General features: G+C 41.7%; 1 protein-coding gene across 1 annotated transcript; it reads right to left on the reverse strand.

Annotated features, from left to right (window-relative positions):
- Window positions 1–5852: 5852 nt before the first annotated feature.
- On the reverse strand, window positions 5853–15887 carry LOC148047254 (vomeronasal type-2 receptor 26-like). The gene is made up of 6 exons (XM_087708010.1): window positions 15727–15887; window positions 13760–14051; window positions 12354–13166; window positions 9982–10191; window positions 9076–9202; window positions 5853–6748 (listed from the first exon to the last, which is right to left on the reverse strand). The coding sequence occupies exons 1-6, from the start codon at window positions 15885–15887 to the stop codon at window positions 5853–5855; spliced, it is 2499 nt and encodes an 832-aa protein (XP_087564136.1).
- Window positions 15888–16088: the final 201 nt, after the last annotated feature.

Below are 16088 nucleotides of genomic sequence, written 5' to 3' on the forward strand. Positions count from 1 at the left end.
ATTGGGTAAGAGATGGGAATCTTGGATGATCTCCTGGATGGCAAAAAGGAAGGATAACATTTTCCAGTATTGTGTTGTTTTTATCCTGCAAGGATAATTTATTGAACATACGGTAATCAATGGAAAAAAATGTTAATTCAATCTCTTACACACACACACACACACACCGACTACTTCTAATCTGCCTAAGACCAGGAATTGTTCTCAGTGGATTAGAGCAAAACAGAAAAATGTAAATCAGAAACAATAAAACATTCTAAACTACATTAATAAATTATAGTGATATTTCAAAAGTACTAAACAAGTATGTGACAGCTTTTCAGGTTTTGAACATTTGATGCATATTTAGATGGATTGAGTCTTCTGTCATAAAAAAGATCCTTAATCTTCCCAGAGCTCGAGGTGGGGGTTGGATTAGAAGACCTCCAAGGTCTCTTCCAACTCTGTTATTCTATTCTATTTTATTCTATTCCTATATTTAATTTTTAGTTTAATTTATTGCCTCTCCTCCTCAGAATCAGTATCCAGATATCTCATTTATTTGAGATTCTTTCCATTTATATTTGTTTGAAGATTCTCAGCAATTTAGCTCTAAGGGAGTCTATTTATTAGCTTTGGCTTATTCTTGAGTTTATCAGTACCTTTGTAGTTGGTCTAAGATTTCAGATAGACTTTAAATATTCTCTCTTTTTCACTCCAGTTAAGTTCTCCAGGTTTTCATATTAGAGCTGCTTGACCTATTTTTCCATGCTAAACATTGAATAATTAAGTAGGCACTTAGACCCTAAACTGTGACCCTTAACCAAGCTAAAAAGTTATCAGTTCCTGCATGTTTGTAATTTGTAGTCCACTGTCAGAGGTCTTTGACTGGAGACATACATTTCATTTAATTCATTAGAGGATTAAGGTTCAAACTGGACACTAAGAGACATGGAAACTCAGTGAAATAATAAATACTGATCTGGAAGTCTTGTGTGTTGTCTATGAACCTACACACCACAAACAGAAGAGGAGAGCTATTGCCATTTTAGTGCGGGGGGGGGGAACTACAGCATTCCTACATTTTTCTATATACATTGATCCTTCGTGGCAGAAGGGAGGGGTAGAAGGGAATACATTCTCTCTCCTCCCTATTGTCAGTCCAGCTCTGTCAAGGAAAGTGGCTGTTTGTTTTTCAAAGTCGAGAAAAAAAGATGCTTGCTCTCTGTACTTGACAATTTCAAAGGAAGCTCCTCAACTGCAGGGTTGGAGCCTCAAACACGATATGGAAGAATATGCTTACTGGAACTGTTGAAAGAATAGAATAGAATAGAATAGAATAGAATAGAATAGAATAGAATTCTTTATTGGCCAAGTGTGATTGGACACACAAGGAATTTGTCTTTGTGCGTATGCTCTCATACATAAAAAATAAAAATAAAAGAGAATACACTCATCAAGAATCATAAAATGCAACACTTAGTGATAGTCATAGGTTACTAATAAGCAATCAAATCATACTATAAAACAATATAAATTGTAAAGATACAAGCAACATGGTTATAATCATAAGCGGGAAGAGATAGGTGCTAGGAAGGGTGAGAAGAATAATAGTAATACAGTATTAGTAAATTATTTGTACAGTGTTGTGGGAATTAGTTGTTTAGCAGAGTGATGGCATTCAGGAAAAAACTGTCCTTGTGTCTAGTTGTTCTGGTGTGCAGTGCCCTATAGCGTCGTTTTGAGGGTAGAAGTTGAAACAATTCATGTCCAGGATGTGAGGGGTCTGTAGATATTTTCACAGTCCTCTTTTTGACTTGGGCAGTATACACGTCCTGAATGGAAGGCAGGTTGGTAGCCATTGTTTTTTCTGCAGTTCTAATTATCCGTTGAAGTCTCTCATGTTTGGTTGAAGAGATAAACCAGACAGTTATAGAGGTGAATATGACAGAAATAAGTAACAATATAATAAAGCAGAAATAGCCTTTCTCTAATGCAGTCCCGGAAGCTAAACTTACTCATAAACTGGAGTCACAGGAGATTTTTTGAAACTTAATCTTTCAAACGTAGCCTGAGTTGCAGAGATGATGCCACCAATGGAAAAGTCTCCCAGCCTGTAATGATTCTTTGGATCCACCTCATCCCTCTTCAAAGTCAGGGGGCATTTGAGCATCCCCCAAACTCCCTGGGCCCACAGAAGCAGCAGAAGCAACAACATGACACGCTCCTCACGGAGCCTACAACCTGATGAGTGAATTGAACAAAGAGTGGGAAGGAAGCATTCTTATTTTAGGCAGAATTCAGCCAAGACTCCATTTCTGAAGCAAAGAGGAGAAAAAACTGTCCTAAATACCTCCCCAGATCCTTTCACCTTCTGGTTACATTTATGCACTCACATATTTCCAATGCCACGGCATTCTCTCAAGTGGTTTTTGTGAAATCAAGATGAAAATATATTACTGGCATGTTTGTGTCAAATCTTCTCAAAGGGTGCAGAGAAGTCTCTAGAGAGTTAGCAACAAGCCAACCGTTAAATCACTATAATTTGCATAATAGTAAAGAGGAAAGAAGTTAGAGACGGTGTCTACATGTCTATGGAGATTCTGAGTCATCCAGATCTTGTCCCCTAAATGCTTTTTCAAAAGGCAACTGGACATTGGAAGGACTCACAAATGATGCCCCAAGTATATTTAAAGAACTGCAACTCCATTGTCAACTAAAGATGACAAATTCCTAGTTTTAAGTAAAGGTAACGGTAAAAGTTTCCTTCACACATATGTGCTAGTCATTCCCAACTCTAGGGGGCAGTGCTCATCTCCATTTCAAAGCTGAAGAGCCAGCCTGTCCAAAGATGTCTCCATGGTCATGTGGTCAGCATGACTAAACACCAAAGGTGCATGGAACACTGTTACCTTCCCACCAAAGGTGGTCCCTATTTTTCTGCTTGCATTTTTATGTGCTTTTGAACTACTAGGTTGGCAGAAGCTAGGACAAGTAATGGGAGCTCACTCCATTATGTGATGCTAGGGATGTGAACTGCTGAATTGCCGATATTTCTGATTGACAAGCTCAGTGTCTTAGCCACTGAGCCACTGCGTCCCTTCCTAGTTTTACATAGCCCCAAAGTGCAGTTGCCTTTTGAAAAAGCAACTTTTGGGATGGTGTCTACATTTTGGAGACGAGCCACTGAGTGAGACAGGAGAACTTGGCTCCAAACCTCTGTAAAAAATTGTCTGTATGTAACCAGTGTCGAGAGAGAATGTTAGGAGGTGTATAAACAGTCACACATGGACCTGGGAATACTTGTTTTCCATTTTAGAGCTAGTGAAGGATCCACTGAGATTGTTTTGTTCATCTTTAAATAAGGACAATGAATGAATGTTCCTGTTTAAAACTTCATTTCTATAGCTTACCAAACCACAGCAATTATCATGAGAATGAGGTCTTTAATCTATTATAATGATCCATAGTTGGTTACAGGTTCTAAGCAGTATAATGTCGTAGTGGTGAAGATTCTTGCCTCCCAAGTGTTCAATCCTAGGTAGCGGCAGATGTTTCTCTCCTAGGATGAAAAAAAAAAACTGCTGCAAACTCTGTGTGGCATCAGGAAGGGCAAATGGCCAGTAAATGCTCAGCTGCATCCAGTCACCCTGACTCTACTCTGAATTAAGGGATTTATTGTTGATAGTTGCAAAGTCATGTCTGACCCATTGTGACCCTATGGAAAAACGTTCCTCCAGGCCTTCCTGTCCTCTACCATCCCCCGGAGTCCATTTAAGCTCATGACTACTGCTTCACTGATTCCATCCAGCCACCTCACTCTCTGTTGTCCCGTTCTTCTTTTGCCCTCCATCATTTCCAACATCAGGTTCTTCTCCAGTGAATCCTTCCTTCTCATTAGGTGGCCAAAGTATTTGAGTTTCATCTTCAGGATCTGGCCTTCTAAAGAGCAGTCAGGGTTGATCTCCTTTAGGACTGACCGGTTGTATTGCCTTGCAGTCCAAGGGACTCACAGGAGTCTTCTCCAGCACTATAGTTCAAAGGCCTCAATTCTTTGGTGCTCAGCCAACTTTCATAGCCATACATTGCAACTGGGAAAACATTAAGGGATTACAGGGCCCTAGGAGGGGAGTTGAAGTGGACCCTACCATAGCATATGAATAACACAAGGAAGAAGAGTGTCAGGGTTTCAAATAGCATCCAAAAGTAAATCGGAGTCCAAGGCAAAGTATTGCTCAAAGTTCCAATTTATTAAGAAAGCCATGTTGGCATGTCTGGGAAAACCCGAATCTGAAGACTTCCCAGTTTTCCCCACCTAGTTGAAAGTTCAAGATCTTGCCCCCACACCCACAGGTCCATCACATGGTCCAATGTTCCACTTCCATGCTGGCAGTTCCGCCCATCCAGTTCTGGTCAGGTGCAGAGGTGCAAAGACAAAGGATAACCTTGGCTTTCTAGAAAGAATTTTGTTATGCCTACATAGCATCTCACTCCTTACAAACCCTCCTCCCATTTTTCCACAATAGAAAATGCATAGTAGAATGCATAGTGGCAGGCCAAAGATCCAGAAGAAAAGATGCTGCAGGCCTGAGAAAGAGTTGGTTTTAGGTTCTCCTATTTGATGATTCCTATTTTTCAGAATGATGTTTCTTCATGGAGGGAAAACAAGTTTTTCCTTGCTTGTGAAGATGGAAGCAAATCATATAATACATATTTATTGCTTAGATATCACAATAGCCACATTTTTAAAATGTCTGTGAACCAGGAGGGATTTTTCAACCAATGCTTTGCACTTAGGACTCTCGTAATTTTTGATTATTTTATTTTTTAAAGTGAGGGGGGACTAATGAGAAAAAATGGAGAAGATAGTTAATACAGAAATAAAATATCAGAACAGAATAACAAAATTGGAAGGGATCTTGGAGGCCTTGTAGTCCAACCCCCTGCTCAGGAAAGAAAGAAAGAGAGAAAGAAAGAAAGAAGGAAGGAAGGAAGGAAGGAAGGAAAGAAAGAAAGAAAGAAAGAAAGAAAGAGGGAGGGAAGGATGGGATAGAATAGAATAGAATAGAATAGAATAGAATAGAAGAACAGGACTAGGACTAGGACTAGGACTAGGACTAGGACTAGGGCTAGGGCTAGGGCTAGGGCTAGGGCTAGGGCTAGGGCTAGGGCTAGGACTAGGACTAGGACTAGGACTAGGAGTAGGAGTAGGAGTAGGACTAGGACTAGGACTAGGACTAGGACAAGGACTAGGACTAGGACTAGGACTAGGACTAGGACTAGGACTAGGACTAGGACTAGGACTAGGACTAGGACTAGGACTAGGATAGAATAGAATAGAATAGAATAGAATAGAATAGAATAGAATAACAGAGTTGGAAGGGACCTTGGAGGTCTTCTAGTCCAACCCACTGCTTAGGCAGGAAACCCTACACCACTACAGACAAATGGCTATCCAACGTCTTCTTAAAAACTTCCAGTGTTGGAGCATTCACAACTTCTGGAGGCAAGTTGTTCTACTGATTAATTGTTCCAACTGTCATGAAATTTCTCCTTAGTCCTAAGTTGCTTCTCTCTTTGACTCATTTCCACCCATTGCTTTTTGCCTTGCCTTCGACCAAAAGGACATCCTGCATTGGAGGAAGGGAGTGAGTGGGTGAGAAAGAGTGAGAGAGCACTATCTGAGTATTCTAAATGCACAGAGAAAGGGAAATATATTTATTAAAAAGTGATGGTTTATATGTATTGTGATGCAAAACAAAACAAAATCAAAACAGGCTTGTGTGTAATTATGTGATTTTTAAGGAACATCAACATAACAAATAATAATCATAGCCTTTTGGAGAAAGACAACCCAAAAGTTACTTTTTATTTTATTTTGACATCAAATGTTCTTTCGTATTCAGATCAGGTCTTATAAAAATAATGTAGCACTTGGGGATGAAGATGCAGCATAGCAGGCCAGCACTGGAAGCCAAGATGGAGAAGATCTGCACGGCCACCATATACTTCCCTTTGGTGCTAAGATAGGTGGGTAAAAAGGATATCCAGACGCTGCAGAAGACCAGCATGCTGAAGGTGATGAGCTTGGCTTCGTTGAAGGCCCCAGGTAGATTCCTGGCCAGGAAAGCGACTATGAAGCAGATGAGAGCCATGAAGGCCATGTAGCCAAGAGCAAGGTAGAACATGGCAACAGAGCCTTCATTACATTTCAGGATGATCTCTGCAGATTCTGAATATATGTCTGACTCAGGGAATGGGGGAAAGATGCCCAACCAGATGCTGCAGAGGAGAAGTTGCACTCCAGAACAAGAAAGGATGATAGAATTAGCCAGGCTCTTCCCCAGCAACCTCTGTACTTTATTCCCTGGTTTTGTGGCCAAAAATGCCATCACCACTGTGATTGTTTTGGCCAAGACAGTAGAAGTGGCAACTGAGAAGATGTTGCTGAAGGCTGTTTGTTGGAGAAGGCAAGTGGCTCTCCTTGGCCGACCAATGAATAGGAAGGAGGTCAAGAAAGAGAGGAGGAGGGAGGTAAGGAGGATGTAGGAGAGATCCCGATTGTTGGCTTTGACTATGGGGGTTTCTTGGAATTTAATAAAGATTCCCAAGACTAATCCTGTTACCAAAGACAGGAACAGGGCAAGAGAAGCTAGGATGACCCCCAAATATTCTTGATAGGATAGGAATGTTTCAATTTTAGGTATACAATCATCTCTGTTGATGTTCGGATGCTGATCAGCTGGGCACTTGGTGCATTTTTCAGCATCTGAAAAGGAGAATATTAACATCAATTGTAAAGCATATTCTTCCATCAGATGCATAATTGGAGTGTTGATGTGGATGTTGATGTGGATGAGTGTGCATGGAGAAAGAAAAGATGCTGCAATAGTTGGGAATTTTAAGTAGTGCAAAAAAGAAGAATGTGTGCCAGATGTAAAAGAGAATCCGTGCCACACATTCCAGGGAGCAGCATATGTTTTTAAAGGCTGTATTCTTCGCACCTCACATTGCAAAAACTACATTTAAAGATGAAATCCAAAGCTCTCCTCAGTCCTTCCACCAATGACCCCTGGAAGGATGGACTTTGGAATCAGTGGTGGGTTCCGAATCCCGTCCCAACTGGTACGCTGCGCTGGGGCCAGGCATCCATCATGTGCACGCAAGCATTGTACCGGAATGGTGCCTGCTGTTCCCAGCAGGTACTGGTATGCTGGTACTGGGGCATACCGGTCGTAACCCACCACTGATTGGGACCTACTATATTGGAATAGCTCTAGCTGAAGAAGGAATGAATGGTATACTTAAGGATGCAGTGTCCCCTTCCAGCTCTGATTCTTTTCAGAAGGAAAATATTTCTCCAATAAACTCAGCTGCCGGTCTTTATGAGTAAGCTGGTTGCATATGTATGTGTGTATATTGCTTGGAGGAGGGCTGAGAAGATAGCTGCAGATCCCTGACATCCAGGACACAAACTATTTCAACTCCTTCTCTTGGGATGGTGCTATAGGGTATTGTATGCCAAGAAAACAAGACCAAGGGCCAGTTTTTCCCTTCAGGCCATTACTCTGCTGAACACCTAATTCTCGCCATTCTGTCTAATGTGTATTGTATATATATATCAACCCATAGATTATGATAATAATCAGAAAAGACCGAGTGGCTGTTGTGTTTTCCTCCCAAAAATTCGGCCATTAATCCAACACTCAGGCTGGGGGGTCAAATTCTACACCCCTCAGAGAGGGTTCGCAACTTGGGAGTCCTCCTGGATCCACAGCTGTCATTCGACCATCATATAGCGGCTGTGACCAGGGGGGCATTCGCCCAGGTACGCCTGGTGCGCCAGTTGCGACCCTACCTGAACCGGGAGGCTCTCACAACAGTCACTCGGGCCCTCGTGATCTCTAGGCTGGAATACTGCAATGTGCTCTACATGGGGCTGCCCTTGAGGAACATCCGGCGACTTCAGCTAGTACAGAACGCAGCCGCGCGAGTGATCGCGGGTGCACCCCGATTCACCCGCATTACACCTATCCTCCGCGAGCTGCGCTGGCTACCTGTCGATCTCCGGATGCGCTTCAAGGTGCTATTGACCACCCATAAAGCCCTACATGGCAGTGGATCTGGATACTTGAGAGACCGCCTTCTGCCAATTACCTCCCTACGGCCTATAAGATCTCATAGGTTGGGCCTCCTCCGCATCCCATCGGCCAGCCAATGTCGGCTGGCAACCACAAGGAGGAGGGCCTTCTCAGTAGCGGCCCCGACCCTTTGGAACGAACTCCCCGTAGAGATCCGTACCCTCACCACCGTCCAGGCCTTCCGCACAGCCTTGAAGAACTGGCTCGCCCGTCAGGCCTGGGGATAAGGACCATTACCCCGCCCGAATGTCGTATGCATGTTGCGTATTATTTTATTATGTGTTGTTGTCTTAGTATTGTATTGTATTGTATTCCCCTCTCCCTGGTTTCTGTGAGCCGCCCTGAGTCCCCTCAGGGAAAAGGGCGGCCTACAAATAAAATCAATTCCAATTCCAATTCCAATAATAGTATTATTATTTATCTCTTTTATTATCTTCCTTATTTCCCCTTTGATTGGTATTGTTACCATTTTCTTCCTGTTGCTTTACAAGTGCATCGAGTGCAGCTGCACTGGAGACAAATTACTTGTGTGTCTGGAGCCGTGGTGGCTCATGTGGTAAGATGCTGGGCCTGCTCACCGCTGAGGCTGGCAGCTCGGTGGCTCGATTCCCGTGAGCGAATAAACCATGGAGGGACAAGAAAGGAGCTTCCCCCGATTACCTACTGGCTGTCAGGCATCCCATGGGTAAAGATAACACACGCAAAAACATTTCCTTTGACAGAGGCAGTCAGCCATCTCAGTGATCCTTGGTTAACACATGCCATACACTAAATAAATAACTTGTGGGCCTGATTATGTTTGGCTAAATGAAGTATTCAATCATTTCTTTCTTTCTAAGTATATAATTTTTTAAAAGGCAGATTTAAAAATGTTTATCAAAGCACCATGGTTTGAAAAATATCAGTGTCTGCACTCTCTCCAAATGTCTATCCCTTTTTTTCCAGTGTCACCCACCTTCTATGGTAGAGAAGGTTCCTTCTGGACAAGGACGACAGTTGTAGCAGCAAATGGGTCTCCCTTCCTGAGGCACCTTCAGGAATCCCGGACGACATCTTTCAACACACCTGGAAGGAGGAAGGGTCTGAAGAGAAAGAGGAAAAATGCCCAGAAAACGAATTTTGTTTTAGAAACATGGCAAAGCAAGAACAGTTTGGGCATCTCCAGTTCATGATTTCAGTTTACTAACTAGATGTCAATAGAAAATGTGAGTTTCATCAGATTGAATAGAATATTCTTTCTCTCTTTCTCTTCCCTTGAAATGTTCATACCTACTACAAATTTGGACTTTAATTTTAAACTCAGATATCATTTTTCCCCAGGAAATGTTGGGTGGATTCTTTGTTTTGGCTAAGTAAGCACATTATTTGCATGCCTGATTGATTGTACCTCCCTTTTCATAGATGATGAGTATTTTCTGTTAAAATTGAAAACTATATACCATAGTTTGAGGCCACATGTATGGCTGGTAAAAATAATTTTGCACTCCTGAGAACACGATCAGGTCAAATGAAAACTTGAAGGGTTTGAAAGAAACCACCCACCACAATAATGCAATCATGTTTTTGCTGCCTTCAGTGGTATAAAATAGCAAAAGCAGTAGCACTTAGACTTATGTACCGCTTCACAGTGCTTTACAGCAACTCTCTAAACAGTTTATTGCCCTCAACAATTTGAATCCTCATTTTACTGACCACAGAAGGATGGAAGACTGAGTCAACCTTGAGCTGATGAGACTTGCACTGCTGAACTGCTGGCAGCTGGCAGACAGCAGAAGTAGCCTGCAGTACTGCATTCTAGTCACTATGCCACCACGGCTCAATAAAACTAAATAAATATTAGTTTTAGCTTTAGCATTTATACCTGAACGATACTCTTCTGGTCGATGGCAAATTTCAGATCCTGTGATGTCGGTTTTTCTAGATGCCCCGATTTCATTCTTTTTACAGATTTCTTGAGGAAAAGAATCCAGTTGACAATGTCCAGGTCAGCTGTTAGATCTCCTTTCTCATCCAAATATACTCCATCTATGGAATTATTCTGAAACTGGGAGCTTTGAAGGAAGGAGTGAAACTGGAAATGAAAAGAAAAGTTTTCAGACATTGGTTGAAAAGGCTCCTTATGATGGAAGGAATCTGAACATCCTTTTTGTTCAAGAACAAGATTCGATTTCAGTTTCCAACTCAACTAGGAGAAGAGGCGACATGATAGCAGTCTTCCAATATCTGAAGGGCTGTCAAGGAGAAGAGGGGGGGCGGGTCAACCTATTCTCCAAAACATCATACCGCAGGACAAGAAGTAATGGACAGAAACTCATCAAAGAGAGATTCTCTCAGCCCTGAGAGCCATATTTTCTTTGGAACTTCAGGGCTGCCACATTTAGAGCCTGGGAAAGCGGGAGAGGGGATTGCAAGGAGCATTGAAAGATTAGCCACAACAAAATTCCTTCCTCTGGGAGTCAAGGACAACTGCCCCACACCTGGATGGGAGTGACTGCAGATTGTCTCCAGTTAGAGTGAAGAAGTGATTGTGCCATGTGATGGACCTGTGGCTGCTGGGGATGGATCTTTGACTTTCTTCTTGTGTGGGGAAAACCTGGAAACTTTCAGATTTGGATTTTCCCAGATGTGCCAATATGACAATCTCTAATAAAATGGAACTTTGCAGAATTGAAAGCCTTGGAGTCTTCTTTCATTGGATCACTGACATCTCAACCTAGAAATAAGGAGAAATTCCAGGAAAGTGCCAATTTTTAATTTTTCTGGTTGCCTCCAGAAGTTGTGGGTGCTCCATTACTCTTTTAAGAAAATATTGGACAGCCATTTGTGTGGAATGGTATGGGGTCTCCTGCTTGAGCAGGTGGTTGGATTTGAAGATCTCCACAGTCCCTTCCAATTCAGTTGTTTTGTTACTCTGTTATTTGGCTTTCCCCGCTCCCTTGTGACCCAAATCTTGTTTTTTTCTCTTGCTCTCCTTTCCTACCATGGACCAATGCATAAAGTGAATTACCTTTTCAAAATTAGGTCCATGGGAGGGATGGTAGTCAGAAACTGTCCCATCCCATCAGGAGAGGTGGAATAAAGTTCTCTGTGATACAGTTGTGAGCAATGTGGTGGCTCAGTTGCTAAGATGCTGAGCTTTTCGATCAGAAAGGTTGGCAGTTCAATGGTTCAAATCCCTAGCGCCATGTAATGGAGTGAGCTCCCATTACTTGTCTCAGCTTCTGCCAACCTAGCAGTTCGAAAGTATGTAAAAATGCAAGTAGAAAAATAGGGACCGCCTTTGGTGGGAAGAAAACAGCGCTCCATGCACCTTTGGCATTTAGTCATGCTGGCCACATGACCATGGAGAAGTCTTTGGACAGCGCTGGCTCTTTCGCTTAGAACTGGATATGAGTACCACCCCCTAGAATCGGGAACGACTAGCACATATGTGCGAGGGGAACCTTTACCTTTACTTTATGATACAGCTGTACTTCTTCCTTGGAGAGGAAAATGTCAACAAAGAGAAACATGGACATAATATCATATTTGTCAAAATATAAAATTGTCATCAGAAGTTAGTTTAATCAATGAGATGAAAGGGTGGCTGAGCAACCAAAATATCAAAATATTCATTCATCTGCCCCCCCCACCCAGCCTCCAGCAGCACTCTATAAGCTTCCTAAAGGCTATCCATGCCCTTTTTTGATGAAAAACGGCCCTGTTTTGTTAAAAAATGGGCCGTTATTTGCTTGTTTTTGCCCCGCACTCCCCAGGAGCACTCTAAAAGTCTCCTAGAGGGTATTCATGCCCTTTTTTGGAAAAAAAAAAACCAGGCCCATTTTCACAAAAAAACCATCCATTTTGGGGAGGTTTGCAGAGGGCAAAAACTTTTTAAAAAAAATTTCCTCTTCAAAACCTTGCTGCATCTTATACTCTGGTGCGTCTTATACTCTGAAAAATATGCTGAAGGTGCATGGAGCGCTGTTACCTTCCCAAAGGTAGGTCCCTATTTTTCTACTTGCATTTTTACATGCTTTCGAACTGTTAGGTTGGCAGAAGCTGGGACAAGTAATGGGAGCTCACTCCGTTACACGGCGCTAGGGATTTGAACCACTGAACTGCTGACCTTTCTGATTGACAAGCTCATCGTCTTAGCCACTGAGCCGCTGTGTCCCTTCTACGTAACCAGGCTATCCACTTACAAAACTGATTCCCATCTGCAGGGCCTACAAGTGCAAGGAAGAGAAATACCTGCCAAGCCTTCAGTGTTGGACCTTCTGCCTTCATACCCTTCTTCCTCCTTGAACTCCTGGATCTGGAGAGGGAAGCTGTATTTAAGGCCTTTCCTACAGCCCAGATAGTGCTGTAAAGGATGTAGCTGTCCAGAGCCTGGATCCGATCAACATCCTCTTTCCTGAGAGGCTCCAGTTCTTCACTCTGTCTGCACCGTCTCCAGACTTTCACCGAAAAGCCATCCTTAGTGGATGAACATGCAAACTTTTTCTTCAAAATTTGAAATGTGGATTGGACAAAGGGAACAGAAGCAGCATGGTTTATCCATTTCATTTGCGGTATCATAAAGGAAAAAATGGCACTAAGGTATTTAAAGGACAATTTAGCCGACATCAAATCATGGCTGAGATCCCAGTGAGCTGTAGTAATCCAGACTTTGGCTTCAACTTGTTCCTGAAAACCTTGAAATGCTGTTTGTACAACCACAAGTCCAAGCAAGAATGAATTAGTCTCTGAACCATAAACAAAGACATTGACTTCCCTCCACTTGTAATATTCCTCAAACATTATATCTATCCCATAATTATGACGTGGGAAGCTTTGATGTATAACTGCACAGATGCCATTCCTTAGCATCAAAGAAGGCAGAGTCATCATGAACCTGTCCCCCTGGTCAGTTTCTGGAGCAATGAGACCAACCAAGGTCCACCTGAAATACAGGAGGAGCTTGACCATCCCTTGGTACTGGACTCCTTCAGCAGGGAACATTGGGTAGAAGAAAGGAAAATGAGTTTTATCCCTCAGAAGCTTGGAAGCAAAGCTGTAACTGATCTGAAAGAAATGGGAGATGGGAATAGTTTGAATTTAACTCTATTTATTTTATTTATATATATGTAGTTTGTCATTCATGTACAAGATAATGGGAATAAAAATAAGCATGGATATGAACAAGGGAAATGAGTACAAATAAATGGGGACAGTTGGACAGGGACGTTAGGCATGCTGGTGTGCTTGTGCATGCCCCTACTGACCTCTTAGGAATGGGGTGAGGTCAACAATAGACAGTTTAAGGTTAAAGTTATGGGGGTTTAGGGATGAAACCACAGAGCCAGGTACCACTCTGTTGCTGAAGTCGTATTGTCTGCAATCAAGTTTGGAGTGGTTTACCTTGAGTTTGTATCTATTGTATGCTCATTTAATATTGAGGATGAAGCTGAAGTAGTCATTGACAGGTAAAATGTTGTAGCAGATAATTTTGTGTACTACGCTTAGGTCAGATATTTAGGCTGTCCAAGCCCAAATTTTAAAGTCTGGTGGTCTAAGGTATTCTGTTGCGAGCAGAGGAGTGGTTCTGCTTTCATTTGTAGCAGAGGACCTCTGATTGAAATGAATGAAAACCATCCCCCCCCCAAAAAAAGACACACCTGTGGGATTTTGTAAGTGCCCAACATGGTTGAAATCTGGATGGAGATGCCAGTCTCTGACCCTTCCAGAACAGCCACTGTGTTTCTCTGCCTTCCACACCTATAGTTGGGGACATTGGCATTCCCGTCTGAAAGCAGATCCAGCAAAACCTCTGAAGTCATTTCCACCTTGAAGAAGTTTTCATAGATATTGTAACCCAGGGTGATGTTAGGTAAGAGATGACTATTCTGGTTGACATCCTCGATGGCAAAAAGGAAGGGCACAAATTTCCTATAAAAATTGGTTGGTTTTCTGCAGGTACAAACATGAACATAACATTGACCTTTTTGTTACCCTTTGTTTCCTCATGATATTTTTAATCCACTCAATTGCAATTATTCTTCCCAACAGTTTATTACCATAGACAAAGAATAAAAACAAGATGGAATTTTGGACTATAGTTTTAAAAGGCACTTGAACATGACTTCAGTGTCATTAAGTGATCTTCAAGCATTTTATCCAACATTTAACAAACTAGTCCCTTGGTCTTTATAAAATGAGTGATATCTTCACACCACAAGAAATGATTTAATATTAATACTTCCATATTCTCTCTGAATATATTATGAATATATTTGAAATTGGACCAAATGTTTAGACTGTCTGAAAATGACTGTGGTGTGGATGACATTCAGAACATGAGTGGGTTCCTACCAGCATTGGTACCAGTTCACTGTAAATTGTTCTGCTCATGCACGAAGACCATGAAAAACTAATAAAAAATATGCCAGCAATGGCAGCAGAGACCAGAAAACCAGTTTGGGGGCGTGGCCAGCCTAGGTTGCTGCCAGTTCTGAAACCCAGGTCAAATTACCACTACCGGTGCAAACTGGTAGAAACCCACTCTGATTCAGAAGCAGGTAAAGAACAGATTATTTTCCTGAGCTCTGAGGCAGAATGTAGGTTAAACTCCTTTAGGATGGACGTTCAAGTTTTTTTTCCCCTCGGGCTGTTTTCAATTTTTTTTTTGCTTCTAAGTGTAAGATATCTGATGTTGTAAGGTTCTTCGGGTTCATAAATAAATAAGCAAATATATCAACCAATCAGGAAACCAATCCATAAGATTGGTTTTCATTTTATGAATATATTTTTTTCATTTTAGAAAATTGAATATTCCATAGATTTCTGTGAAGCTCACAGTTCTTATCTGTGACTATTTGGTTGTGGAAAAACAGTGGTGGAATGATCTCATCTACGATGCAGAGAGAAAACTTAGCATTCCTCTGTGCTTCGATCAAGCCTTGCCTAAAGTTCAGCTCAGCTTAGGGGTGTAAGTGGAAGAAAGAGGTCATTCTGTTCTTCTGTATTCACATATTAGCTTTGTTCATTTTTTTCATCTTTGGCTTTTTATTGGTTTATAATATAAAATTAAAAAATACAATAGCACATAATAGGAAAAGTAGGGGAGGAAAAAGGGAAGAGACAAGTGTAGAGAAGAAGGCAAAAAGAAAGAAAAGGCATTGACTTTTGACTCCCTTTGGTACAGTAGAATAAGAAGTAACATCAAACCTCAATGTTTTACTTTTACATAATAGCATAAACTAGCCATTTCTATAACAACAGATCTGCCTGATCAGTAAAACCCAAAATCAGAGTTTCATTTTTTCCCCACCTCAAGCACAAAGTCCAGAAGTAGTTTCCAAGTAGAAACAAAAGTACTGTGGATTTTTTTTTTAAGCAAAGCAGTAAATAGGATGAAAAAGAGAGTGAAGGGGGGAAACTATCTTGGGTGGGTTCTGATATTGGGTTGTTCAAAATGAACTTCACCTCCTTCCTTTATGCCACAGTGACCCCACAGTAGAACCAGAAATTGAGTTAACAAAACAGCAGAATAAAAGGAGAGCACTTTGTGTTTTTAGACGGCTGGAGCTGTAGACATTCATTGGAAATGGAGTGGCTCTAATGCTGTGCAAGAAGATAGACTTACCCATATAATTCTTTGGAAGGACTTATATTAAAGTCTAATGAATGAAATACAGCCTTTGTTGTAGAGATTATGCCACTAATGATGTAGTCTCCTAGCTTGTAATGATTGCCCGGGTCCACTTTGTTCTGCTCCGGAGTCAGGAGGCATTTGGCTTTATGCATCTCAGAAGCTCCCCATGGCCACAGAAGCAGCAAACGTAGAAGGAGCAACAACATATCTCGTGTTGCTGACTGAGTCTTCTCTGTGGCACCTGCTTTTTAAGAAAGAAGAAGAGGAAGAAGAAATCAAAACCTCTTGCAAGACAGAAGCTTCAGATCCAGAAGTTTCGGGCCCAGTCATTACAAAGGACATCAACAAGCTCC

The sequence above is a fragment of the Thamnophis sirtalis genome, unplaced genomic scaffold (assembly GCF_051295495.1).
Source record: "Thamnophis sirtalis isolate CommonGarterSnake01/CBP01778 unplaced genomic scaffold, rThaSir2_p1.2 scaffold_3, whole genome shotgun sequence".
Lineage (NCBI taxonomy): Eukaryota > Metazoa > Chordata > Lepidosauria > Squamata > Natricidae > Thamnophis > Thamnophis sirtalis.